The sequence below is a fragment of the Bemisia tabaci genome, chromosome 6 (genome assembly GCF_918797505.1).
Source record: "Bemisia tabaci chromosome 6, PGI_BMITA_v3".
Lineage (NCBI taxonomy): Eukaryota > Metazoa > Arthropoda > Insecta > Hemiptera > Aleyrodidae > Bemisia > Bemisia tabaci.
In genome coordinates, this window is record NC_092798.1 from 32791510 (window position 1) to 32818974 (window position 27465).

The window sequence follows — 27465 nt, forward strand, 5'->3', positions numbered from 1 at the left end:
CAGAACATTTGAAATTGAATCTATCACCTGAAAAGAGCACAAGTCAAAAAACTCTTGAAACCTAGCTTTCATTCATCGGGTATAGGAGGAGCCAGGATCGAAGAAGAGGCAGGTACGTGTGATAGACAATTGGACCGAGTTAAGTAGACAGGAAGCCACATCAGCCATTGCTAAATTTAATTTGGCAACTTCATGTTTTAGATGAAAACGGTTGTGCGGATTTTTGTGCGAATTCCAGTTAATTTTCTGCCTAGTACGAGGGAAATTCCTCAAAATTTTCAAAGGGATCCGCTCATACGTTTTCTTGTAAAACATTAAATTGTCCAGTTAAATTTGGCAATAGCTGATGTGGCTTGGTTCCTTCCTGCTAAATGCGGTCCAATTAACCACTGTACAAGATGCGACTTAAAGAATTATAACTAGGGGTTATCCCCCTGGCCACCATGTGGCCCAACCCCCATGGGGAGCAAAGAGTGACGGCCCCGGTCTGCAGTTGTGTTGAGAAGCGTTATAAAGAGGGGAAGAGGGTCAAATCTGCGCTGTATCTCTCAATGAAGCCGGTGATTTCCAATGAAAATATTAAGCATGACAGGAAGTCTGCAACGTCGCAAACAGAGATACGCGGTTTCGTAGTTTGGTCATTGATATTTTAGTATTATTTTCCAAAGACAAGGATCATAGTTGGATGACCATGAGGCGCATCTTAATATTTACAATCTTGTAAATGAGTTGTTTTTGAAATTAATTTCAGGGCCGCAAAGCTGAAGAACAGCGCTCGCAACGTTTGTCAGCTGAATTGAGCCAGTTCCGTCACGAAGCCGAAAAACGCCTCGCTGAGAAGGACGAGGAAATCGAAGCCATCCGGTAAGTCACCCAACATCCCGTCTTCAAATTAACACACACTCAGTTTTTCGCACTGATAGAAATATCGGAAATAACTCAGGGGTGTATTTCATACCCCAGACCCTATTTTTTCCGGGAAACTCCGAATTATTTGAAGTAGGAATCTTCGCCGTTTGCAAAGTTATTGCCATTTATCGGAGTTAATTCTAAACTCTGGAATTTTTCAGACTCTCGGAATTTTTTCTATTAAACGAAATTTTCCCTTTTTTTGTATTTCTTGCTATTTCTGAGGCTTTAAAGTAAAAAGAACTGACAAATGCGTAAATTTGATCTGCTGGTTTTAATCTTTCTTTTCTCTTCAGAATTTCTGTAGAGCTCGATTCCGGCTTTTTCGGTACCTTTCCCGCGCTTTTCGATCTCAACAGTTAACTCCGCTCCTACGAGGCGGTTTTATCCCGTATTCATATCGTTCGGTGTTTCTAGGGTACAGAGTTAAAAAAGACTCCGGCGTTGAATACACTCTGGTGGGCTGATAATTGACATTTATAGAGCATGTAATGACAATTTCAGCTTAATGCTGAATTTTTAACGCACATTGGCGGGAAAAAAATTCTAACATAATGGACTAGCTAACGTCAATCCACGAGAGACCTAGAGTTAGTCCATCATTTCCCCTCTTAGTCTATAAAAACCACCCGTTGCAACCAATAGGGTCGTTCTAGTTTCCCTTTCTCTTCTTGTCGATTGCATTGTCTGTTAATATCAATAATCAGCCTGTACGAATTTCAACCCGATACTCTAATAGTGCACTTGTTTTGTTACTAACAAATATCATAAGAACCTGTTTTCGACTTGGCGGCGGACCATTCGCTCATAATCATTGAGCGGACTTGAAAAGCACTCCAGGGATAAAGAAAAATCTCTTGTAATATGTGATTCGTCAAATTTATCAGTCGGATTGTATGATTCTACGTATATAGAAACGATCTTTGTGCCTGAGTCGGCCACTTGTAATCGGCTGTGCGTGTTGCGTGCTTTATTTGAAGGAGTTCTGAAGCAAACTGCTTGGCTGCTTCTGTCGCGTGCAATATTTTGAATGCGTTCCAATTTCATCTCCATTGAAGTGTAATAATAGTTGCAGTCATTCAGTTTGAAGGCGTTTTCTCAACAGCAAAACTAGTGCTCCTCTCCACAACGGTAATATTTCAGTCAGATCTATCGCAATGCTAAACGCTTTGAATTGCTGAAGCTTACTCTATGGGTGATCTTGTTCACGACATAAGTACTGATGTCGAGAGCAGGCGTACTGAACCGGTACATTATTGATAGATTACTGTTATTCAGAATTCTAAAAACTGTAAACTCTTGAAAAATTACCTGGTTTCGGAAATTTTACTAGACATCGCGTTAGAAGTAATATTGATGGAGGAAAAACTGTTGATTTGCTTGTCATTATATACCTACATCATTCAAATCTCTACCTTTCGAAAGCCGCAATGACAAATTCATTCTGGAAATGTCCCGGTGTGACCATTTTATCACCTCAGAAGTTCCAAGAAGTGAAATTCAACCTGATTGTTAAACGTGTGATCTTTTAGGCGAGAGATACCGAAGTATCTACAAATTTTTCATGAAAATAACATCTTTTAAAGGATTTATAACATTTCAGATTTAAACAGTTTAGTATGCATCACTTAAACGATTCAAACAATTTTTGCCGACTCCTAATTTCCTTTCCTATCCATTTTTTTTCCCCTACACAACCAAACACAGGATTTTGAATCCAATGTGTAAAGCGTACGTATTTGAATCCAGTTTTCTCACGACGGTTAATTCAATTGTTTTGAAAAGCACAGACCAAAAATCCACCGACATCAATCTCGGTCAAATTGAAAGTTTAATGGGACCTTTTCGTTTGAAATTTCTTTTAACTTCCAAACTGCAGGTGGGAACCTTAGACGTGATGATGTGAAGCTATATGGAAAGGAGCGTTCAACTTTTATTGCGGATAATCATAATGAGGGAGAAATTTAATAAGTGTTGATTCGCAGGTCATATTTTGCTCATATTTCTCCGGCTCGGACCCAAATAATTAATCTCATTTTGAACTGCTGATGGGTGAACCCTAGACTTGGGTTCAGACGAGTGGACGTCGTTGTCAATTCACTTCATACGTCGATCAATTGGACGTATTTCTGCCAAACAGAACTATATGCACTAAGATATGAGCCCTGAGACCCATAAGAATATATGCATAATAGGGCTTACATCATAATGCACATAGTTCCATTTGGCAGAAATACATCCAATTGAGTAATAAATAACTAAACAATGCATATCATGCAATCAACCGGAAAAGTAACTTAACTTGATATTAAATAACTCATTCATCTCATTATACACGGCTGGTGGGTGGACAGTGGACTCGATTTGGGATAATTATGCAACGTTGTCAAATTCCGTCCCAATTTGCGAATTCAACGGTGGTTTACAATCGGTCATACGGATGTATTCATGCCAAAAGGAACTATGTTACACGCAAACCTTATGCACATAGTGCCTTTTAGCATCAATGCGTTCATATGTAGGTCGGCGTGGGGATCCGAGCAGTCGTGCTACAATGCGCGTGCATACCGCCGCGATGAGGAAGAACGCCACATGAGCTTTCCATCGTTGCCAAATTTATCTCGATAAATTATTTATTTTAAAGGAGTGTTGTGACTGTTTCTCCTCGAGCTTTTTAGATACATTAGAATACAGTGCGATCAAAATACCATGAAAATATGTAAGGGAAAAGTGTACATTTCTTGGTGGGGATTCGGTTTTTATAAGTGGAAATCTGGCAACGTGGGGGTGTTTGTACAGTGTGTTTTCTCAGCGGAGGAGCATAGGTGTGCGCGGCGATTGATTTGTCGTTATTTTCGGGCGCGTTCATGACACGATTGCCGTTGCCGTTTTTGATCGGGTCCCGGTCGGGGCGCCAAAGCGCGGCCAATGTATCATCGCATCCGAATCGCCGTAATCGATGCAGGAAATGGCCCCCGGCCAAACTCAGCGCAGCGCCACCGACAGGTAAGCCGGGATTAACATACGAGCAGCGGCGTTGCCAGATTAGCAGAAAATTGGTATTTTTTAGATGACCAGTGTCATTTTCACCTCGTATTGTTATTTTTGAGAACTTTCTAACTCTCGATGAGAGATATTACTTAGATACATGAAGTCTAGCCAACGTGCGTTAAAATTGAGAGAACTGGAAATCTCAATACAGAGGGAAAAAGCTCATCCAAGCATAATTTTTCCTAAAAGACATACGTTGTTCGGTGCAATACTAGTTACCACACCAAACAACGTATCTCTTTGAGGGAAAATTGTGCTCGGATGAGCTTTTTCTCTCTGTATAGAGATTTTCAGTTTTCTCAATTTTAACGCACGTTGGCTGCACTTCAACTTACCGTCTGTACATATAGCTATTCACATCAGTGCAAAAATCATTTTTGCATCAGCATACTCGATTATCATCTGTATGATTTTTTTTATGTCATTTACATTGATTTTTCCAAGGGAATCGAATGAACTTTGTTTTATGCATGGACCACACGAATTGAGTGAAAATATTTGTCTCCAGGTATCGCTATTGAAAAGCCAAAGCTCTTTCAATTTTCTAGGTATTCAACACCGACAAACATTGAACATGTTTAGTTGCGTTGACCTAACTGTAGACTTCTTGCTATGTTTCGGTGCACGAGTGAGAACGAATGATTATTTTTTTTTCAAAGAAGATTTTTCACCTCCCCTTTTCCCTCCCAACTTCTTACTCCACCTTTCTCTTTTTCTTCTCCCTACTTCTTACGGAGTCATGTTGATGGAATCATCATCTTAAATGCTCTAGTAACTATTACGTAGGCGTTAATAAGCATCCGTGATGACATTGAACGCCATCGAGTAAAGCGGATTTTTCTGCGATGGGAATTTGGAAGAGAATAACAACAAATAGTCTATTAGAGTGGTTTGGCAATTGGCACTAGTGTGGATTTTTTTCTTTCCTTAAAAACACCTTTGTGCAAGTAAATCTGTTCTGCTACATAACGTCCACCCTACAATGAAAGCCAACAATGTCGGAACTTGGCATCCCGTGTCAACAAATCAAATTTTTTCGAATGAATGGACGGAATGGGCAATTTTCCAGGCGTTTAGGTCATAGTTCCGGTGACTTTCAAAATTTTCCGACTTTTGTTGAACGGAAACGCCCAACGGAATTCTTCGACAATCGTCATTGATGGTGCCAATTAATTGCCGTTTCCGGCCTGAGTGTCTCGATACTGCGCTAGTGTTGATTTTTTATCCATTGATCAACATCATCCATTGGACATTGATCGACTTTCAAACTTTCGAACTTAGTAAAGAGTAAGATTGGTATTCAGTCGTAGATTACACAGGCTATACTGATGGAAATGATCTGGACCAATAAATGATGCCTTTTATTTTGCAGTGGTTCGTATATTTCAATTAAAAGGTAGTAAGGATTCTCAATGTTGATTCCTTTGCTTTTTCTCTATTTTTCTTTTCTTTTTCAAAGACTGAGAGTTCAAAATGAAGTGATGTCGGAAATATTTCTGCTTTGGTCATTGGTCTTGAAATAGTCCTACATTCTAGGTCTCGCGGTAAAATAGAATTTTTCGCCGCGTTCATTTTTTTTTTTAGAAAATAGAATTTTTCAGTGAGGTAGTAATGTCTTATTGCAAATGACCCATTTACAGCAATATATTTCGGGTAGCCCATCATTTTCACCTCGGTGTGTCGTTCCGACACTTTGATAATCCGATTGAAAAATAAATTATTATTGATCCTAACTTACAGTCAAAAATCATTTTTAACTAGAATCCATGACATTCAGACCGTTGAAATAGCCCCCTCGAAATTAATGGGTGTGAAAGGTGTGATTTTACACGGTTTTGCGGTTTCTATTTCCGACGAACAACGAAGCAAGCTCGAAATCTCATTCCATCATATCACTTTCAAATTAGAGCTGGAGACAAGGCATCAATCATAAAACTACACTTGCCATGAGGGTAAGACTCGAGCAAACCTGAGTCGAATGGAATCGAACAGCACAAAAATACGCTCGCATCCAAGCCTTTTGCTCTCTACTCTATCGGCTGGTTCCCCGCCTGCCAATATTTTCCGGAGTAATGTTTATGACGTGCCCCGCTCTCAGCCAAAACTACATCGGTGAAGCGTAGATTTCTTGAGCACAACTAGCCAAAAATGTGCAGCTTGTCAGTTGGTTAATAATGCAAATAGGCGCGCTAAAATCCGCAGTTGCAGGTATACAAATCGACGGTAGACTCCCTTCTTGTTAAATACGTACCGCTCTTGGCGGGGGATCGAGAAAAGCGTTACCCCGTTTTGTGTTTGCGCGTTCAATAGCAGGGACCTACTTACAAAAGCGTTACGAGGGAGGTCGAAAATCCGAAATTTAGCGTTACGTATTTGATGAACGTCCCCCTTTCTGCTGAGCTCGCGGGGGAAGAATGACGTGAATTTGCCGTCAAACAGTTTTCTTTTTGATCAAGAATGTAAGTTCTTAAATGAAGCTGATTCTGTTAGTTATCGGTGGCTAATGTGGATTAAATTTTGCAAAGAGGAACCACAATCTCTAGCTCTCCCATAAAAGCACGTATCCACATAGGAAAATCAATGGCATGTATGATGTTTCTAAAATGGGCCAGAAATAGTGGTTCCTTATTGCAAAATGTGATCCATGTGTGAAACCACCCGTTTACGGTGGTGCAGACTTCTTGCCATACTTTATTTTTTCATAGGAAAACTAGCCACCTTAATTTCACGAAAACTTTCTCGATTTTTCCTCTCCATCAGCAAGAGAAAATCCCGTAGAAATTTTTAAGCTATCGAGTGACTTGTTTCTCTTCGAAAAATTAAAATAGGGTCATAGATTTTGAAATATCGCAATAGGTAGTTAAATACGTGGTTTTGCACTTTCGCCATCGATATGTAGACGATTCATCCTGGATATGAGTAACTTTTTAGCTCGATTTAAGAGAAATTTCGTTTGGCAGCGAAGTCAAGAATATTTCTGATCAAATCCAGTCACATTTTTATCCAGTGCGGTCCAGTTAATCATTGTCTCGCAAGACGGTGCCGAGTCGAATAAAAGAGGTGTCGAAGTGAAGAACTGCCCCAATCAATCGGCCTGTGTCGTCCAAACAAATTCAACTCGCCTAGGTTAACGCATCGGGGCCCGGCTCGCGTGCCAAAACATAAAAAATCCCCCTCCTCACTCCGCCTTGCTCCGGGAGAGAGCAGTAAGTCCATTCTGGAATGACCCTTCAAGTCCATAAAAACGCACGTTAAATGAGTCTCACGGCGAGATTCACATCCTGCTGTCTCGCTGAGTATCACGACTCTTCCCTCCTCGTCGTCCGCCTTTGATGCTGACAACGCTCTAATTAGACTTTGCTCAACAGCAATTCCAAAACCTCCAACGCTTGTCCCGTTTATTCTGTCCCCCACCTTTCAGTGCCCCCTTACTGTACTCCATATTTCAGAGCAGCGTTAGTCTGAATACTGGTGTGCAAGAAGGACGCACGTGTCTTGGAACTGGAACAACCTCCACTGGAGAATAGAGCTCTTGCATCTGTCAGGAATTTGCGATACAAGTATTGAATCTTGCGTGAAATTTCGCGAGAAACACGAAGGTGTTACTGGCTTTCTCCGAAAGAAACTCCTATCCAAAGCTCAAAAAAAAGCTCTAAAAGTGAAGGCCTCAATGTCGGTGATACCCCGCGCTATCCTGCGAGTCCACCTTTATGTCAAGTCAGAATTTCCACGATGCATAGATAGGGAGTGAATACATTAATAGGGTTGCCGTATTTTTAGTTTTGGAGTCCCCAAAAAAGTGGCAACTTTGTCAACGTATTTGCTCCTTATCTTTGCATGGAGAGTTCAAGATAAAGGTGGATTCTCAGGATAGCTTGAGATATTCCCTCCATTACAACCTCATCTTTGAGATGTTTTTTTTTAGTTTTGGCGTTTGTTTTAGAGCAAACCAGTGGTGCCGTCGTGTTTCTTACGAAATTTTACCCAGAAATCAGTACTTAAATCGCAAATTTCTGACACATGTAAGAGCTTTCTTTCGATGACTGGATGCGAAAATGTGTGTATCTCAACTGCAGCATTTAAGAATCCCAGATCCGGCTTTTATTTTTTTCAATGAAAACTAATTAAAATGTTCCCTTGCCTTTTTGATCCGTTCACGTGATATGCATTTTTCTGATTTAACACAGACAGTTGTCACCAAACGAAAACGCCTTCAGTTTCGTGTGATACTTCACCACCCACGCCGGAGTTAAAATATTTGTATTGAAAATCATTGCACCTTTCGATACTTGCTCTCAGGATCTATAAATCGTCTTGATTCGTGAGGTATCGTCTCTAAGAAAGTCTAAAAGAACCTGAATGAAAACTGCTGACATAATTTGCTGATGTTTGGTCTCGTATTCTAGCAGACCCTGGCAAGTCTTTATAGGAATGACGAGAGATGCGGATTTCTGTGCTTCATATGGTTTTTTTTTTTTTGCTGTGAGTGACAAGAATTTGCAGAAAATGACATCAAAAACTTATAATTCGTTTTACTTCAAAAAAATAAAACATGAGCGGAGACTTACATCGCCGCAATCTAATTGACACGTTTTTAGAATTCAGCCATCGATTTGTGATGTGTAAAACATAAACTTTCAAGAATGGAAACTATTGAATGAACTGAGCATGAAAATATTTTTGGTTTTGAAAGTCAAGAATCATTAATTATTGATACATGAAAGAGTGGTCGAGTCTGCTAAAATGCATGTGTTTAAATGGAAAATACTGCCACATGACGTCACGCAATGGTAAATTTTCTCAGTTTCCACTTTTTCTTGGGTTCAAACCTGGACTTTTTCGCTAGTTCCGCGTTTGGTTCATCACTTCTCAAGAACCCACTTGGCGTAGGTTCTTGAAAGCGAAGGTCACTTAAAATTAACATTTTATTAGGGGTTTGGCAACTCTGTTTTCCATCCATTTGAATTTAAGTAAAACAATCGATTCTTAATGGGGCAGCTTGCCTCGCCTAACTCGATATTTCTAATGGATGTAAATGGAGGATAGCACTGCCGTGCTAAGCAAGAACGCCGTAAATTTATCAAGATTTTCCCGCGTTTTTTCGAATTTAACGCTCTCTAAAATAAAAACTGTTATAATTATGTACCTCAAATTTTCAGATTGAGTTCTCGATAGTATTTAAGAGTGAATTCTGTGAAAATATTGTCCCAAAGTACACAAAATTTTCTGCTATGATACATTGTTTCCAAAAAGTTTAAAATGGCGTTTACGGTGTTTTTGCGTTGCACAGCAGAGCAGTGCTGTCAATTTGCACAATCGCCACTGAAAACGCCCCGCTTAATGAGATGACTAATTGCACGGCCGCAGCTGCATCTTTGAAGATTTTTCAAGGTCGGGTATCGGTAAAATTCCCGCTCGGTCCCGGGATGAAAAATCGAGAAGGGGACACCTTTGAGGCGTGTTTTGGAGAAGGTCCTAAAATTTGGCTCAAAACATCGGTGAACTTGACTGGCGGAGCGGCAGGGCCGAAAAAATCCCTCCGCTCGGCCGGTTATTTCTGGCGCGCCTGCAGCGGCGTTGCAGCGGACAACGGGCAGCGCGCACGCCGCTAACGTAATAATTAAATGCAGCGTAAACACGCTTTTAATTGGGTTCTCGGGCCTCGAGTGCGCGTACAGCGTACACACTACGGAGACGGATCCATTTTTCCTATTTTTGAAAGTTGGCGATGCCACCGCGAGTCGCAAGCCGGCCGAAACTCGATTTATTTTCCGCCCCGAGTTGGCCGCTCCCGCTTCCGTGAAATTAATCCGTAGCGTTCGAACGAACTTTGAATCTTTGAAGATTTTCCGGGCGGCTGCGGTCGAGGCCTCAGACTTTGTTTCATTATCACGTACGGAAAACGTTGTGATTGGTCATTCACTGGGGAAAAAAACACATTGGATCTAGAGTCCAGACTCTTAAAAACATCGACAAGAAAAAATACTTTTGATTCAATCGGATTTTTGCTTAGATCAAGAACCAAGCCTCTTAATTTGAGCGGATTTCCTTTTGATTCAAGCTAAAATCTGATTGAATCAAGATTTTTTTTTCTTGTCAATGTTTTCAAAAGTCTGGACTCTAGATCCAATGTGTTTTTTTTCCAGTGATTGGTGGTCGATCAAAAGGTTTCTGACGTCTTGGAAACGTTCTGACGTGCTCGTGACTTTTTAACACGGAAAAAAGCACGAGGTTGTTGGATGATATGGACATTTCCAATTAATTGCGGTAGTACCCCAATTAATTAAGGTAGCACCCCAATTAATTATGGTAGTATCCCAATAAAATAGGTAACTTACCAAAATGTTGCGGTACTACCACAATTAATTAGAAATCTCCATATCATCCAACGAATTGGGCTAGTATCACAATTTTAGGGATAACCCCTGACTTTTTTTTTCCGTGAAGACCTTAAATGATTTTGCATTTTGAGTAATTCGTCGGCCTCCTGAAGTAAGGGCGTAACTACACTCTATGTCCCCCCTGTTGTTGTTGTTGAACCCTGTTGTCCATACAACAAAATTCTTTTCCGGGCTCATCGATTTGTAGTTACGCCCTCATGTCAGTCAAGCAACGAATTGTTCAAATGGACAGAATTTTACAACTAAGAAGTACGATTTCTGCCTTCCTTATGCATGAAAGCATCTATCTGCACTTATCCAGAAATGAATGTCACTTGAAGACTTCATTTCGCAATTAGGAACTACAATTTCTGAATCATCTGTAAAAGTATTCATGGACATGGGGACACTAATGGTACATACGTTACTCTTAAACTGAGCCGAGAATTTTAGTTCCAAATTGCAAAATGTAGTCCATATGTACTTTAAAGTCCTTGAATTTTACATCATTTGGCTTTTCATCCCGTTCACAACCACTCAGCGTTTTAGTCTTTTTCCCTTTCGCATTGGAGCTCTCCAAATTGCCGTACCCTGTCATACATAATGTGTATGATACATTTGCTTGTTATTATGCATAGGTAGAAGACCTTAAGGGTCAGGAAGAGTAAACTTCCATTTTCAGGTATTGTTTCAGATCCATAAATTTTGTCTGTAAATCCATGAAAGTTCTTGAAAAATTGAGTGTAAATTCTTGAGGATCCTTGAAACTCCTTGATTTTATTGCCATAAACCTCGAATGACCTTAGCAGCGCAGTGACTCTCGAACGAGTTTTATTCTTTGAAACTTTAGCAAAATAAAATTTCATGAACTTTTGAGATATTTAGTACATTTTCTTAAAACTTCTGCAAAAGACTCAGTATGCCAAAGGTATAGAAGTTGTGAATTTTGAAATTTAAAAAAAAAAGATTATGAATAAAATTTCGAAGTTTCTTAACGAGTGCTCGGATACCTGTTGCGGGTTTCATATTCATGAAACAAGAAATTTCACTTGTGAGCAAAAAGAAATTTCATGTAATTTCATTTCGTGAAATGACATCTTGCATCTCTGGACCACCGCGGTCGAAAAAATTTCATGAAATTCAATTTCATAAAGTTTCATAAAATTTTACATCTGTTAGACAGTTTGTATCGGAACACGTCTCTGACGTCACAACTGAAAAACAAATTTGTCTACCCCTCTCTCTCTTCTCACTCTCCCTGAGAATCATTCAAGTCGCAAAGTCATGGTTTGTTTTGGCAAGATTTTACCGACCTTGTACCCTCCCCTTTCTTCCATCTCTATTACCTCCCCCCCCTCCCACCGCCATTCTTCGAAAATATTCGTCTGATGAATTGTATGACTCACTTGATAATTCATATCCGCTTATAGAAAACTGTTCCGAACCGATTGACCATCGAGAAATACCGTTCTGGTGAATCAAAGCTTCTTCTGAGTCACCGCTGCTTTTTCTCGCTGAATTTCCCCTCCTCCTCCCCCACTCCAAGACGGCAGACCCCGAGAGACATTCTGTCACCCGCTTTACGATGTCAAAGCGAACATTTATTATTCTGATTGTTCCATTCATTCCTGCGATTTTCCACCTCTGCCTCCATATCCTGGCGATGGAGATACGCAGTTTTCCGTTTCCGGGTAATGCGAAGTGGAAATCTTCCAGGAAACTTCGATTTGATTTCTCGAAATCATCTCCGGAAAGTGCTAAGAATAATGAATTGATTTAACTAAAAGAATCATAGGCAATATTAAATTAAAATAACGCTGGCTTTCAATGCCGATACCGATTCACATCCCTGAAATAGCGCCTCATGGATGAATCAAAATATTTTAAATTTAACTAACGGGACTTGTTCGATTTAAATTTTGGTGCATTCTAGCGGGTTTTGAAAGACGTAAAGAGGTTTCCTCGCTGCGTGTATCAAAATTTGTTCCTTGCAAGATGTAGCTATTAGCTAAGATGCTGAGTTTTCATAATTTAGGTGCGTTTAGTGGGTTCTAATAGTAGGAAGAGCGTAGCTTCTGGAGGATCTATTTTTGGTCGGCTCAGCCACGGGCCACGGGAGACTTTATGGAGCTCTTAAAATCAAGGAAATGACGGACCTTCCAATTAGATGATTCCAAAATTCAGAAAATAAGGGGTTTTTTGCTTGGATTAAACTAAACTCAACCACCCAGTTTTGAAGCAAATTTCATGCGTTACGTTTGAAAACATCTTTTCAACCTAAGCCTCTACTATGGCAAGGTTGTAACAGTTGCAGAAATTGGCAATAATCAAAGTTTGACAACAATACCCTCGCACCTAAAACCGCAGCCATTGATTTTTATCCCATAACTGTTGTTACGCTAACAGTCCGACTGCACTTCCATTGACGGTCGCGGGAGAAATGGACAACACTTTGCAATTAGGAAACTACAGTTTCTGACTCATTTGTAAAAACACGTATGTGCATGGGTAAAATGTTGGTATGTACGTTGTTTCTAAACTGAGACACAAAATTGTAGCTCCTAATTGCATAATGTAGTCTAAATGGACAGTGGCAATGGATACGGCAGTGGCTCACTGCCGACTGTACAAGCTGTGTTCATGTGCACATTCTCAGGATGTACAGGAGGGATTGTTCAGTGTAATAACGGCTTGAGGGTCTTTATGGGACCCAATGTCCATATGGATACATATATTGAAGTCGCTTTTACAGCGCGCCTGGTCGCTCTGCGACACCGAATCGCCCTTCTAGTCTATCGATCTAGAGCCCCAGTCCAGAGGTCATCTGGTAAATGGCATCTTGTGATTTCATCTTGAATACCGCTGGACGTCCCCTACGTTCCCAGGAGGAACCCAATCTAGTACCCTCCTAGGCAATCTGTCATCCGCCATTCGTTGAACATGATCATACCAGACAGGCTGTTTGGTCATGATTTCATGCACGATGTTCTGCTCGGCGTTCATGACTTCACGCACTCTTTAGTACTTTACGTGTCCATATGGATAACATGTAATAATAGGTTTTAAGAGATTCTCAGAAATTTTGTCATAGAAATTATTCTACGGTGATTTGGCATCTGTGCATCCACCTACACAGGTGAAACCCGGCGAATGTTGCACTGCAATTGGTCAACGGGGAAGCCCCGCGGACTTCGGGGGAGAACCTTGGGGGCTCGCTTCTAGGGGTGGCTATTTTTAGCGGGGGCCATGATGTATATTATCCCGGTTGGAGTAGTTGATACTTGTTGAGCCGTCGCGCGATCACCACTATCCGTTCTTCCACTCCTCTGGACTCCTTCAAGTTCCTCGGTGGCCCGACTCCCGGCCCGGATCCCTGTGTCCCCAGTGTTGTGTTCTGAGAAACGGCCACGCCGGCCGGGCCGCGCTGAGTGAAGTGGAGGTGTCGCTTCCTGATTTCGAGAAGAAGTATGCTTTCCTTTGCGCCTCGTCGCCGTTGTTCGCGCATGTCGCACAATGGATCGAGTCAATAGGACTGCCGCGCAACGCAAAAACGCCGTAAACGCCATTTTACATTTTTTGGAAACAATGTCTAGTAGACGAAAAACTTGTGTACAATGGGACAATGTTTTTACAGAATTCTTTCGCAAATCCTATAAAAAATTTAACCTGGAAATTTGAGGTGCGTTGGTAAAACGGTTTTTATTTTACAAATAGTGTTAAGTTCCAAAAAACGAGGGAAAATCTATATGGATTTACGGCGTTCTTGCTCAGCTCGGCAGAGGGGAGGTCGGACAAAATTTTGAAACTTTAAAAGCTTATATCTCCGTTTATACACAATTTTGAGGTTCTGAAAGTGATTCAATTGGTTTCCTCGTGAAAAGTTCTACTGGAAGCCTCCCTTCAAATTTAAAATGTGACGAAATAAACATTAAAATTTGCAATTTTAGTCAAAAATTGTATGTCCAACCTCTCCGATTGCCTCGAATCACCGTGTGTCGTGAGGAATGAGATCCAGTGTCGCGGCCAGATCTGATGATGCGGTGACAGGTGGAAGTGTCTAATGTACGGAATGTTCGATGTGAAGTGTGTTGCTGAAATATCTGCTTTCGAGTGTCCGATGCACAATTGAACGGGTTGTTTGAAGAAGGGCGTAGTTGTCAACTTTTCAGAAATAGAGTTTTCGATGGACCCCCTCGAAACTAATCTCGAATCCAGCCCTCGAACGTAATAGTAACGAAAATTACATTTAATGCAGCAAGTATAGTTTTATGCAGTATCCCCTTTTTATCAAGATGTTATTTAAGAGAAATTATTTGAGAAATAATAAGAATTTAGTCGAATAACGGAAAACGTCAAGATTCTTCGAGAGGGGGGTATCTTATAACCGTGTGATTCTGCCGAAATTGCTCTTGAAATGTCCTTTTTAAACTTTTGAATACCTGCTTTAGTGAAAAACGGCGTGATTTCCGAGCCATCTCTCCCAGCGGAGGGTGCTCCTTCATGATAAAAATCATGAGTAAGGGCACAAAAAATGATTTTTAAGATTGTTATCGGCTGTCACAGTACTGCTAAAAGTATGAGTACTGGGTGGTATTTTGGAAGAAGTGCGTATCCACCAAAATTTTGAAAAAAGTATTTCTCACCCATCTTTTCCAACCCTTTGAGACTTTAAATATCTAGTTGAATATCCACATTGAAAAAATTTCTTAAACCGAGGGGAAATTGTGCGTTGGATTTTTTGAAGCATACATTCTTGTAATAGGCATTTTTCACTGTACATTTTGTCCATAAGATATTTCAAGTGGGACATTTCCACCGGGCACCGATGCTGTCATGGAGACTGGAGAAATGAGAATAAAGACAATTGAGAGTTTGCACGTGAAAAACTTATTGAATTTTATTTGAATCGAAACTAATAGAAGAACTGAACACGACTTTATCCTTTCTTTCTAAATCAAACGATTTAGAGATATCACATGAACTAAAATATATGTGTTTGAACCAAAAATGCCGTTCTATAACGTAGAAAATTTTAAGGTAGAATCCTTAAAATGTAAATAAAATTCGGTGAAATTTTCAAGTTTGTATTTTAGTTCTCTCGGGTAACAAAGAAAGTGCTTAGTCTTTGATTCGTGTAGTGACGCTCACAATATTTTAGAGTCAAGTGACGGTTATTCTAAGATCTGCGTTCAAAATCAAAATAAATATTTTGTAAATGAAGTGTCAAAATGTCCCACATTGATAAGTCGCATTACGTCTACCTCTTGTGTAAAACATTAAAGTTTACAGAGTGTGCAGTGTGCAGGATGTGGTCTAAAAATTGCGATCATCAGACCTGGCCACAGGATCATTCTTTTCTCGACATTTGCAAACATTCTGGAATATTTTCATACCTACCTTTTTCAGGCTGTGATTTTGCGATTGGGAGGTGAATGAAAGTGCAGATGATAGCGTGTCCAAGACACTTGTCTTGTTACTGAAATTGATCAATCATACAGTAATCATCAAATCTGAGCTTTGAATTATTATTCAAAGCATATTTGATCATTCATCATGATTTATCATGTGATTTTTTGTTTGGGAGTAAATGCAATGACAGGTGAAAGTCAGCCTAAGATATTTGCAATTTAATGGTGTCAGTTTTTTTTCTCAAGTTTCTATTCGTACCCCTCGTCCCCGCTGTCACAAATTTGCCTGAAAAGTTTCTCTCGGAAAAAATTAAGCACTTTAGCTAGACTTATCATCGCGCACATAGAATTCAGCCTCACTTTTTTTGTCAATTCCTTGTCTATTTAGAGAAAGATAATTTACATTTACGTAACAAAGTTAAACAAAAGATATTATAATAAAATTACGGATTAAAATCAAACCAAACAATTCATTTAGCCTCAGTAGAAGTAAAAAAGAAAAGATCTGACATCATTAGAATGCATTGAACTCCTTTATGCAAGCGAGTGTGAATTCCCGAAAGTGAGAATGTGTGTTATAATTCAGCTGAAAAGAACATGATTGAATTATTCGATGAAATTTCGTGTAATTGCGCCAGAACATCCCTTTTTACATGTCTGTAAAACATGTTGACAATGCTTGACAATCTCAAGCTTTGAGTAGACTGCTGAAATTTGAGTGAGCGGTTCAAGTTATGCATTAATAATCTCCGCCGATCGGACAAGGTCTTGATGAGACATTGCCAAAAAGTATTTGACAGGCTTAATCGTGGATCGTTCTGGTCAGTTTATTGGCAATGGATGACGATCTACCGGACATCACTCTGACAATGAGTGTGAATATCTTGTTCCGCACTAAAAATACAATCGCTCAATAATATCAGCCTTTAACCGTGCATTCACCTGATTCAGTTCCCTTACTCGTTTGCAGCCCATTCGCTCCGCCAAGAGTGAATGACTGATCATCGATATTTCCCCATTTGAGGCTGCGGTGAAGAATCGATAATTAAGGTGTGCGTTGGGAACACCCTGTTTATCGATCCTTTTCCATGGGTTTAAATGGCAGATCAATCGGTATACCGCAAAGCACGCCACGCAATTGTCCAAAATATTTGCCGTTTTTGGCAAAAAGTTAATATCAAGAATGTCCCTACGTATGGACTACATTTTCCAATTAGGAATTACAATTTTTGTCTTAGTTCGGGAACAACGTGTGCACCATTAGTTTTCCTACGCACATAAGTGTTTTTACCGATGAGCCGGAAATTTTAGTTCCGAATTGCAGAATGTAGTCCACATAATTTTCTTGGTACTTTTAAGAATTACGTATGTATTGCATATCAGGCTAAAAATGTAGCCATTTTTAACCATTTAACTGACCACTTCTTCAATCACCGGCACTTCTGGCTGTATTAAATAAAAATTATTATATTTCATATTACCAAGATAAGTGAAAAAGTATTGTACTATTTTTCTTCTTAAATTTTTTACGTTAAAGTTACAATATGAACTGTAACACTTGAATAATTAACGTGTTTCGTAATTTCTTGAACGTCTGGTCTGAATGTCTTAGCTGTCGGAAGTGACTATTTGTATGTGAAAGTTTCTAAAAGGCAGTAATTAGAGAAATGTTATTTTTCATTTTCTATTATTAATAAACTTAGTAAAATTGTCGAAAAGTCTGGAAAATGCTACTACATTATTTTGTATTTAAAGAAAAAGTATACAAAAATGCAAAAGTAGAATTAGCGTAGAGCTATAAAAATATGATCGCTGTCAAATAAAGTCACATCAAAACTTTTGTCCCGCCAACGACAACAACCATTTTATGAATCGTTCACTCAAAGGGATACAACTATTCCGGCTCTGCGATAATGCTAGGAAGTATTCTCCATAGTTGAAGGCGAACTATCAAAGCAAGTCATAATCTGAGGTTTTATGAGACTTTAAAAGGGTACATACGGCAAGTGACAGGAGGAGAGAAGCGATCATTTCTTTGGATTTTTCCTCCCTACTCCCTTATCAGGCCTAGGCATCTTCAAACCCCTCCTTCTTTACAAATTTTGCTAGGCTGGGAAAGACCTTTCTCCTATATGTGACGGAAAAAATCTGGAAAAAATCCAAATTTCACTGTTTGCCTATTCTTTTGCTTCTTATATTATTTTCAAAACATCATTTTTCGCAAAGATAAAGCTTCAGGCATTTTCAGATCTCCCTTGCTCCTGTGCAGCTGATGCCATTTATGAGTGATCCTAAAAGGCAAGAACATCAGCTTTAAAAGTAGGGGTGCCATTCAGGAGGAAAGGGTGGAACAGGGTCCCTTTTCAAACTTAACCTTTTTGGCGGCGAGAGAGAGGAAGGGGCAATTTCGATTTGACTTTGGGTATGATTCATGCTTCATTTAAAAGTTGCTCCTTCCCTCCCCCCTAACGCAAATTTTGCTCCCTGTAAGGGGCCATCTATAAATTCCGTAAGGTTTTTTCCCATCCATAGACCCCCCCCCTCCCCTCGTAAGGCACCGTAAGGCATCTCTTGCCCTCCCCCTCTAAAAATTACGTAAGGCTCGACTGACCCCCCCCCTTTTTTTTCAATTATCACAGATCCAAGCATTACGTTTTCTTTTAGAAAAAAATGAAATTTTGAGGCCAAAATTTGTATTAGTGCATCTAAATTTTTGAAGTCACTTTGCATTTCCCTTAAATATGGGCTTGAAAGCTTACGTAAGGCTCAGCCCTACCCCCTCCTCCCCCTTGCAAGACACAGTAAGGCTGTAAGAGACCCCCTGCCCACCCCCTAAGAGCCTTCCGTAATCTATGGACGGCCCCTAAAGGAAATTTTGCCACCGCCCTCCCCCATCCTATAGATTTGATGGCGCCCCTGCTCCATACTGACGTGATGATAATGTTACTCAGGCAGGGCAGAGGAGTACCAGGAAGGATAGGATGGGGCAGAAGAAGATCGAGATAGAGGAGAAATGGCACCACCCGCCGACTTCCATCTACGAGGACAACTACGGCTACCTGGCCAACTACTACCAACCGATGCTGGACTACATGGACGCCCGCGACCGGGGCGCCCCCCGCGGCGAGTACCCGCACCTCCCGTGGACGAACGAGCGCGGTCGGGACCAATACCGGCCGTCGAACAAGATCCAAAAATACCCGACGGCCGAGCTCAACGCCCTGGCGGTGGAGGCCGAGCGCGCGGCTCAGCGGAACCTCAAACACGTCCCGGTCGGCATCAAGAGCTCCGACTTCGCCAAAATCAAAACCGTCCAGGCGTCGCGCCTCTCCGAGCACATCCGACTCGCCTCCGTCGACAAGGAGATCAAAGACTCCCTCGCCCGAAGGTCCTTACGCACCCGCGCCAACTCCGAGTCCAGAATGGCCGACTACGAGCTCTCGGTTCCCCTCTCCTCCCTGGCCCGCAAGCCCCAGATCCTCCACAACGTCTCCAAGATCAAGTCCATCGCCAGCATCAAGAACCAGTTCCTCTTCGAGACCAACCGGAACCTCAACAAGGACAACGTCGACATCAAAGTCGGCGACTACTGGGGCCGCCAGGGCTACTACGCCGACGAGGCCATCAAGTACCACGGCACCGTCCAGGACAAGCGGTTAGGGTTCACGTCGCAGAACTACGTCACCGACGACGTCAAGTACGTGCGCCCTATCCAGTCGCTCCAGAGAGAGCTCACCGGCTTCGAGAACAAGGCCACGCACCTCTTCGACGAGAATAGGTTAGTCTGGAGCCTGGCCCGCGCCGGGTGTCGGTCCGTGCACGTGCTGTCCTCTTTAGTCCTCGGTCGCGCTTTTAGTTTGTGAACCGTGTGCATCGCCCTTTTTGTCTTGTTTCGTTGTGTGCTACACGTCTTGGTTCCCAGGATCCAGGTTTGGTTTTTTCTCTACTTCCTCCTATCTCACAGTCAGGCAGTTCCAATTTGTCGAGGGTTGATCCACTCGGTGGAAAATTGTGATTTTTCTTCTCTCGAATCCTCAACGTCTTCTGAGGATCTAATGTCAATTTCGTGTAAAGTGTCTATCTAGCTACGTTGCGAACAAGTGTTTTCGTTAGCTATTTTTGGTGGCTAATCTAAAAGCGGTTGATAAGTTCTCAAGAAGTCAGAGAATTTTTCCCGATCCTGAAAAGTCAGGGAAGTTCGCCAGGAAACCTTGAAATTTTCTCTTCCAGCCAAAATATCACGTGTCTCCATTCCTTGAGCACTATAAATCATGCCCAATAAACTCTGAAAAGTCAGGGAATTTTACGATCCAAGAATAAGCTGTCACTCAGAAAAAGTTAAGGATCTCCCTCCAGAGGTTTCGCAGGTCTGTTGAGAAATTAACAAGAATTATCAATGACTAGTCAGCTAAAGTAGAATGACTCTCGTAATAAATTCAGGGCCACTTTACGCCAGGTTCTTTTTCTCAGGATTTTTTTTAAAAAAATTTCAGAATTTTCTCTAAGTTTTAAATGTAATGGTTTTTGGATCACGTTAAGGGCTAAATCATAACTTCTTGGCAAACTTGGTTTTTTCTGGGTTTCATTAACTTAAAAATGATATTTAGAACTTCCTCGAAATCCTGTAGCTAAAACTTTTCAGATTGACAAAAAACTAACTAATTTTCAAAAACCAATACTTGGCAAAGGAAAATTTGGGCATATCATTCAATAAAATACTGACTAAATGCGATAATATCATCTTATCGAGATATTGTACGGCTCCGGAATTTTCTCGGAGCACTATGGCTTTTCAAAAACTTCCTGTTTGAAAAATTGAGTCATTCCAACTAATGCAAGGACTTTTACAATTTTTATCCTAAGACGAAAAATTAATTCCGGTCTAAAGCAATTTTAACTCGCACAGATAATTGGAAAAGAAGAGGATTGTATGCGTTGGGGGGAAATAATACTCAAAGAGCGTCCAGTCTTGAAGGTATCCGTAAAACACCAAATCGACAAATTGGATTCTACCTAACTCTAAAACCCAAAGAAATTTTCACACCTTTTAATTCTCATCAATTCTTCAAAATTAAAAAAAAAGATCCACTTTTTAATAAGTGAAGTCTATTCCTTATCGGTGTATTGCAGGGCGTGAGCAGTGTTTTCGGTATCGTAGTCTGTTTCAGTTTCATCCATGTTAGAGATTGGCTGCATGCCACGTCTATTCCTAGTTTTAATTGATAATTTTGCTAATAGTTGTTCCAAAAGGGAACAATTTTCTGGCGTGATGCTCAACGCAAACTTACAAATTAAAACCCGGAATTTGACATTTCGAGTGGTGCGCCGTTGCGTAGATGAACAAAATGTTCGATTAATTACCGTCGCGGAAATTTGACGATTCACTCCTGAATAAATGGCTTAGCCTCAAAAGCAACTTGATTTTGAATATTTCTTTCAAAGAATTTATCGGGTAAAATTTTTGGCCAGAATTGCGTAAATAATGCGTTAAAGGATAATGATTATCTTTAAAAACAATCTGTATTTAAATGTTTACCCTCCGCAAGTGTCGTGTATCACGGATTTTGGAGGATGATGCATCTGCAAAAAAAAAAAACGCCTGCTAGAAGTAATTTAAGGGTTAAGTTTTACTTCCTCCATCACGGAAAGTAGGCTACCCAGGTCCTCAAACTAAGTGCGCTATTGCTCAAATGCTCACCCTCTTTTATGAACTTTCGTGTACACACAACTTTCATTTTCGGTATAAACTTCGCGTATACCTACCTATATAATTAGTATTTCATACACTCAAAACATGGCTTGAATAGCACGTCCTTTGGAACGCAAAATACATTTAGTGTAGGGTTTGAACTTGATGATATGGGTATAAATATTGTTCTGTTTGATTTTTTTCATTTTCAAAGAAGTTAGGCTACTTTCCCAACTCTTCCCCTCATTTTCAACGCATGTATTTTTAACACTTATTTCCCCCTTCTCAATATGATTCCAAGTCAGTTCATACTGCTGTATATGTTTTAGTGCATGGACTATGTGCTTTCCCGGTTGTCATAAGCTCTCGCCCCTTTTATGTACAGTAAAGTAAGAAGACTGAAAAGAGATCATTCTGATTTTTATGTCACCAGGAAAACATAATACAGAGTGCATGACATTTTGTTCCTTCTTGGCTGATAACAATTTTTTTTTTCGTGGCAAAGACGACCCGAAATCATTGGCAATAAACCATGCCGACATGTTTTTTTATTCCTGTCAACCTGTCAAATTTTTCAGCCAGTGCCTCACTCTGGTAGCTTATGAACTTTCCAACTTTTACAGATAAAATGACAAAATAAAACCAAACAAACTGGACTCATTGCCGAGATTTCGTATGATTTTTGAACCGTAGATTTTTTGGGTAGAAACTTACGCAGTGTTTAAGATATCATGAAGCTTGATTTTCGAAGGAACGGTGGAAAAATTAGGTCAGTAGCGCGAGGCATTTGCTTTATTTTTTCACTTATTTTTAGAGGCATTTTTTCGTCTGAATGCTTGGGAGAAATAGGGCAAAAGTTTTCAGACGGAGAATAAATTTGCTGGAATAAATAAAGTTAGAAAAGTGGCTTTAAAGTGACCGAAATTCTTCAAAAGAGTTCCTCAAATTTCCTGAGCACGGGAAATTTTCTCCTCCCCCTCTTTTCTACAAAAGTTCCTAATTTTGAGGGTGAGGGTTAATGGGATCCAATATTTTTAACTGAATGATTTAAAATAATGTTTTTCAACATGGGCAGAACTATGGGAGCCTGGGAAACTGGCCCCTAGACGTCTACTTGACCCCCTTCAGAAAATTGAAAGGATTTTTTCCCCGAAATAAAGTATGACATTTCTTCTTCTTCAAGGTCATATTTAAATAAAGTTTTCACTGAGAACAGCTCAAAATTGCTCCTCAAGATGTCTCAGTTTTCAAAATTTTCCCGGTGAAGCCATCCGAACCCTCTTTTGGAGCAGAGATATTCTCCGCACACCCCCTTTGACGAGGGGCACCTGTGCCTCTTCCTTTAAAAAGAAAATCCAAGTTTTCCCCATTTTTTTAAAAAAAAAATGGATCGCAAAAATAGGAATACCCATTGGCGTGCCAAATTTTATTCGCAAGACTTGACACCGATTCCTAGTTTTGCCTTTTTTTCTTTTAGAGTGGGCAAGTTCAATGCAGGGCTGTCCCGTGAAAACCGGGCAATTTTGGGAAATTTTCAAACGTCAGTCGGGGATGGTCAGAGAATACTACGAGAAGTGCCGGGAAATATTTTCAAATCCTCTATAGCTCGATTTGTTTTAGCAAAATTTATCAGGAAAATGTATGAGAATTTCAATTTTCGATTCCGATGGCAACTCTGTGAACGCATCGGCAACCGAGATTACGTTTCTTAAATTTCGCGAGAAATGAGATCCTTATCGGAAGTGGCCAAACTTTGGCCGTGGGTGTTTTATTCGAGTGCAGTGCTCCGTTGGACAAAGACAAAAATTAGTTTTGACAGGGCTTAAGTCAAAAATACTGTCACCCCTCTCTCGCGTTAACCTACAATTCTACATGCTACCGGATCGCCCGATGGCTGGCGGTATTTCAAGAATTAATCGGCTCAAATCGGCGTTCCTCTGACGTAACGGCATATCACGTGAGCCCTGTCTTCCATATACCTCTATGCTCTCGGGGGCTCATGCGGAAATCGAGATACGTCTTTACGTCGAAGGAGCGACGAAATGAAGAGCTGTCAGTAAACCGTCCGAATTGGCAATCAGTGTTCTGTCACAGTCGTTGACCCAATTTTGGACCTTTCACTGTAATCGCATACCGTGCGAGGAAATAGATTTTTAGCGATTTCAGTTACTTTGTAGCTAATGGATTTGAACGGATCCGCGTGCCTATGATCGTGTAGAAGGAATCGAGGGTTTATCTTTGAGCGTATTAATGTTTAAAGTTTTACGATAACTGCGGTGGTATAGCCAGGGGGCGTAGAGCCCCCATGACCGGGAAATTTTCTCCAATAAACTCCGTTTTTCGTGTTTTTTTAGGAATTTTTTCTTCTATAGCAGGCTTCCCTCCGTGAGAAATAATTGATCGTGAAGCCCTTCCCTCCTTCATGAAAATTTTGGGCTATTCTTCAAGGTGATTTCGTTTCAGACTAATTCCAAGTCGTACTGACATTTCGGTTTTTCATTTTCTGACTTTCAAGGTAATTTGTATCAAAGGATAAGGGGCTCGCTTTTTCATTTTAAAGTTCAAAGTAGAATTAGATTATAAACTAGAATTGCATGTGCTTCAACCACGTCGCAAATTGTTTGCTTCTTCTCAATTTTTGTGAATGAGAATCTATGATTTTTTTCCTCGAGAATCATTTGTACAAATTCCACTCAAAAATAGTTGACTTTATTTCCTTCGAAAACGTAAAATTTCAGTCAAAATTTAAGAAAAATCATTCAAAATTCTTAGTTTTAAATTTCAATGGTCGGTCCATTAAACAACACGTGTTTGACGAGAGTATTGAGAAAAACAGCAACGAAATAATGTTTTTTGTTCACAAGCATTCCTCTGTTCATTTGAGAAAATTTCACTGCTAGTTTTGTGCAAGTGGTAATACCTCAATAGCATGATTGAAAATTTGAATAATATTTCGCCAAAATGCTTAATAGTCTGATTCATTGTAGACATGTGTTTGCGGTGATGGTTTTAGGGTTCGCAGAAGCCTGTGATAAAGGATGTGTCCCATTAAGGAGGGTATTTTGCCCCTAACTTTAGTCGAAAATTGAAACAGCTTAGAACAGGTGACAACAAATTTTGAATTTTATCCACAGAAAATTTATTGTATCTGAAATAGAATTATGAAGTTTTAAGAGAAGAAGCGGCTAAATAAATTCATTGCCTTCTTCTTGAGGACACGTAAAATTGCCCTTCAGTCTTAGAATCGTGTAATCCTTGCCCGGATCCGTGATCGTCCAAAATAATTTCATGGAGCTTTATTAAATCTCTCCTACAGGAATGTACTTTGAAAAATGATTAGACTATTCAACGTTGCGCAAATTTTTTTTCCTCTATGTAGGAAATTCATGTTTCTTTATGTTTTTTTTTTTTTTTTAATAAACCGTAAAATTAAGTATGTTGAGAATTCAAGTAATTTCCTCTCACAAAGAAAAATTACAGACCTTCACGAGAAAAATAAAATGTCATATGTATTCCTAGCTTGGGCAAAAAAATATAACATTGTTTTTTTCAAAACACAAAAAAAACAGCAAAAGACCTCCGGCAGGTATTATAGCGACGCAAGTTCAACGTAAAGTTTACATAGACGCCTCCATACAGTGATACCAACGTACGGACACCCGCACTGCATTGAAAAAGAATTAGGAACACACTAACATCCCGAATGGCTAAGCTTGGATGTAACTTTATCTACTCAATATAAACAAGAAAAAAACACCAACAATGTGGCTCGATCTGTATGTAACAAAGTGGTAAAATTTTGCAGTGGTACAACCAAAATTCTTACTGGTGTGGTAAAATTCCTAATGGTCACATGACGCTTAGCGACTGAATGCAATTATCTCCTCTCAATAGATGTCCGTGTTGCATAGGCTACAATCTGAAGGCACTCCGTCACACTTTCTCGTGAGCTCACCGTTCTAAGTCACACGGCTCGCGCTACCCTAAAACCTTTACCGCTTCATGAAAAACTGATATAAATTATATCATCGTAATCGATCGTAATCGTAGCATCATAGAAATCGAAGATTTAGTCGGGAAAGCATCTTCCAAAAGTATTAATTCATTTGTCTGTCTTCTTGGACAGAGAGGAAAACTGAATTCTTACTCGCTAGAAAAATTGTCCGAGTCTCAACGTTGGACATCCGGGTCATGATACGTCGCATCTTCGACAACCGGAAGTTCTTGTTATTGTAGCTTTGGCACCCTTCTAAACAGAGTCCGAGTGCCAGGTTAAAGGGTCTAGAAAGATCATGTCTAAAAGCCAAAGTATCAAGTGTCCAAACTATGCAGGAAACCAAAATGTCTGGGACCCCGTTTTTGGCCATTGATTGGAAAACTTTTCAAAAATAATTTAAAAATGAAATTAATTCAAAGTAATTACAATTAAGGGTCAAGTTAATTAACGGTGATAAGCGGGGGTGTGATCTCTTAACCACAAAGCGTAAATTGACAGCAGGGTGCCGCAAGAGATGGGATTGAAAATGTGGAAGGAATGTGGCGTTAAAGAGTCAAAATTAACTGAATTTTATATTATGAATTCGTATCAATTCTAAATGTATGTATTAATTTCCCTTTTTCCATATGATCGGTACGAGACACCTGTCGCGTGGTAAAATTTCCCGATTAATTTTTGCCAAGAGACTGAATTATCTTTCTGTGATTGACGTTGCACAATTAAAACTTTTACATTTTTCGATGCTGTATCATCAAATTAATTTGAAATATTTATAAATATTTTTCAACTATTTTGTCCCTTGACAAAAAATTTCGAAACATATTCATGTCTGGAAAATTTTACAATTTAATGAAATTTTTTTTAGACCTAATGATCTGACACCTAGTTCCGATTGTTAGGGTCAATCACTTATCATAACCCGGCCGTCTAACTCTGGGCCAAGGGCTGCTTTTTCGGCGGGGGAGGTATTTGATTTTGTTTTATTTTACCGACAGGAGGTTTCACAGAGTCTGGTGAGGGGAGTTCGTCTTCTTCACAAAATGGAACAATCTCTTCCTGCTTCGGCCGTTAAACCGATGCGAATGGTCCGCCAAAAAGTCCGCTTTTTTCTGACTCCTCGACGCCCGCGAGGACTCATAGCTATCAACGTTATCAACATTGATTCATTGTGTAGGGCGCTTCAAATAATTTGTAGCTTTTTATAGCGAGCAGTTTGCATATCTTTTGTATTGCAATTTTGTAATAAATTGTTCAATTTTACCATCTCTGTGTTTTGATGAGCGTGCATAAAACGATCATGATCATGACCCTGAATTGGGCATCATTGAACAGTCGGGATTTATCTGCATTGAGGGTTGTATTCATAGTGCTCCTGCCCTTCTTGAGGCCCCGCATGGTTTACATTGTGATTTGAGAGGTTCAAAAGTGCCTTCGACCCTTAGATGGGAAGTACAATTATTTAAACTGTATTAGGCAGAAAGGAACCAAGCCATATATCCGCTAAATTTTATTGGGCAATTTAATTTTTTACATGAAAATGGTTGAGCGGATTTTTGTGCAAATTTCGGTGAATTTTCTGTATAGCAAGAAGCAATTCCTTTAAATCAAATGAATCCGCACAAACGTCATCTCTCGCAAAAAATTAAATTTCCCAGTTAAAGTTGGCAACAGCTGATGTGCCTTGATTCTTTTCTGCTAAACGAGATCCATTTGTCATTGCAAAAAAAGTAAGCCAAAAAACGAAAGATTCTGTGATTTTGACAAACTTTGAGTGTTGGAAAGATACCTCAAAATTTACGAAGCCTGTGATGTATTTTATTTCGAATTTGTTGCGACGGATGTCATTTTAATCCCCTTAATGATGGATTTTGTCAATTAAATAGTTGTATTTTACTCAAACCATGCGGAGCCTCCTTGAGGAAAGATGCTGTTTGAAAAACTACTATGAATACAGCTCTGAGTATCTCTGAGGACGAGCCTACGTATCTGAAGGGTGGATTTGACTTTAATTCTCTAGTCGTAAGGCTAAAT

The 27465-nt window shown here is 40.0% G+C and overlaps 2 protein-coding genes across 3 annotated transcripts in view; both read left to right on the plus strand.

Annotated features, from left to right (window-relative positions):
• LOC109043956 (paramyosin, long form) overlaps positions 1-27465 on the plus strand; it is a 104200-nt gene that overhangs the window by 60374 nt on the left and 16361 nt on the right. For both annotated transcript variants that reach the window (XM_019061345.2, XM_019061354.2), the window contains one exon: positions 752-864. In XM_019061345.2, coding sequence (XP_018916890.1) covers positions 752-864 — 113 coding nt within the window. The remainder of the gene's footprint in view (positions 1-751; positions 865-27465) is intronic.
• LOC109043970 (uncharacterized) lies at positions 13896-26697 on the plus strand. The gene is made up of 3 exons (XM_072301724.1): positions 13896-14019; positions 18700-19526; positions 26430-26697. The coding sequence occupies exons 1-3, from the start codon at positions 13963-13965 to the stop codon at positions 26449-26451; spliced, it is 906 nt and encodes a 301-aa protein (XP_072157825.1). The 5' UTR covers positions 13896-13962; the 3' UTR covers positions 26452-26697.

What these genes read in the sequence shown, in the direction of transcription:
- LOC109043970 (XM_072301724.1), top strand. Translation starts at nt 13,963, where the DNA reads ATGTTTTTACAGAATTCTTTCGCAAATCCTATAAAAAATTTAACCTGG. An exon ending in ATTTAACCTGGAAATTTGAG is followed by an intron (nt 14,020 to 18,699) that starts GTGCGTTGGTAA and finishes AATGTTACTCAG; the next exon opens with GCAGGGCAGAGGAGTACCAG. An exon ending in CACCTCTTCGACGAGAATAG is followed by an intron (nt 19,527 to 26,429) that starts GTTAGTCTGGAG and finishes TTTTACCGACAG; the next exon opens with GAGGTTTCACAGAGTCTGGT.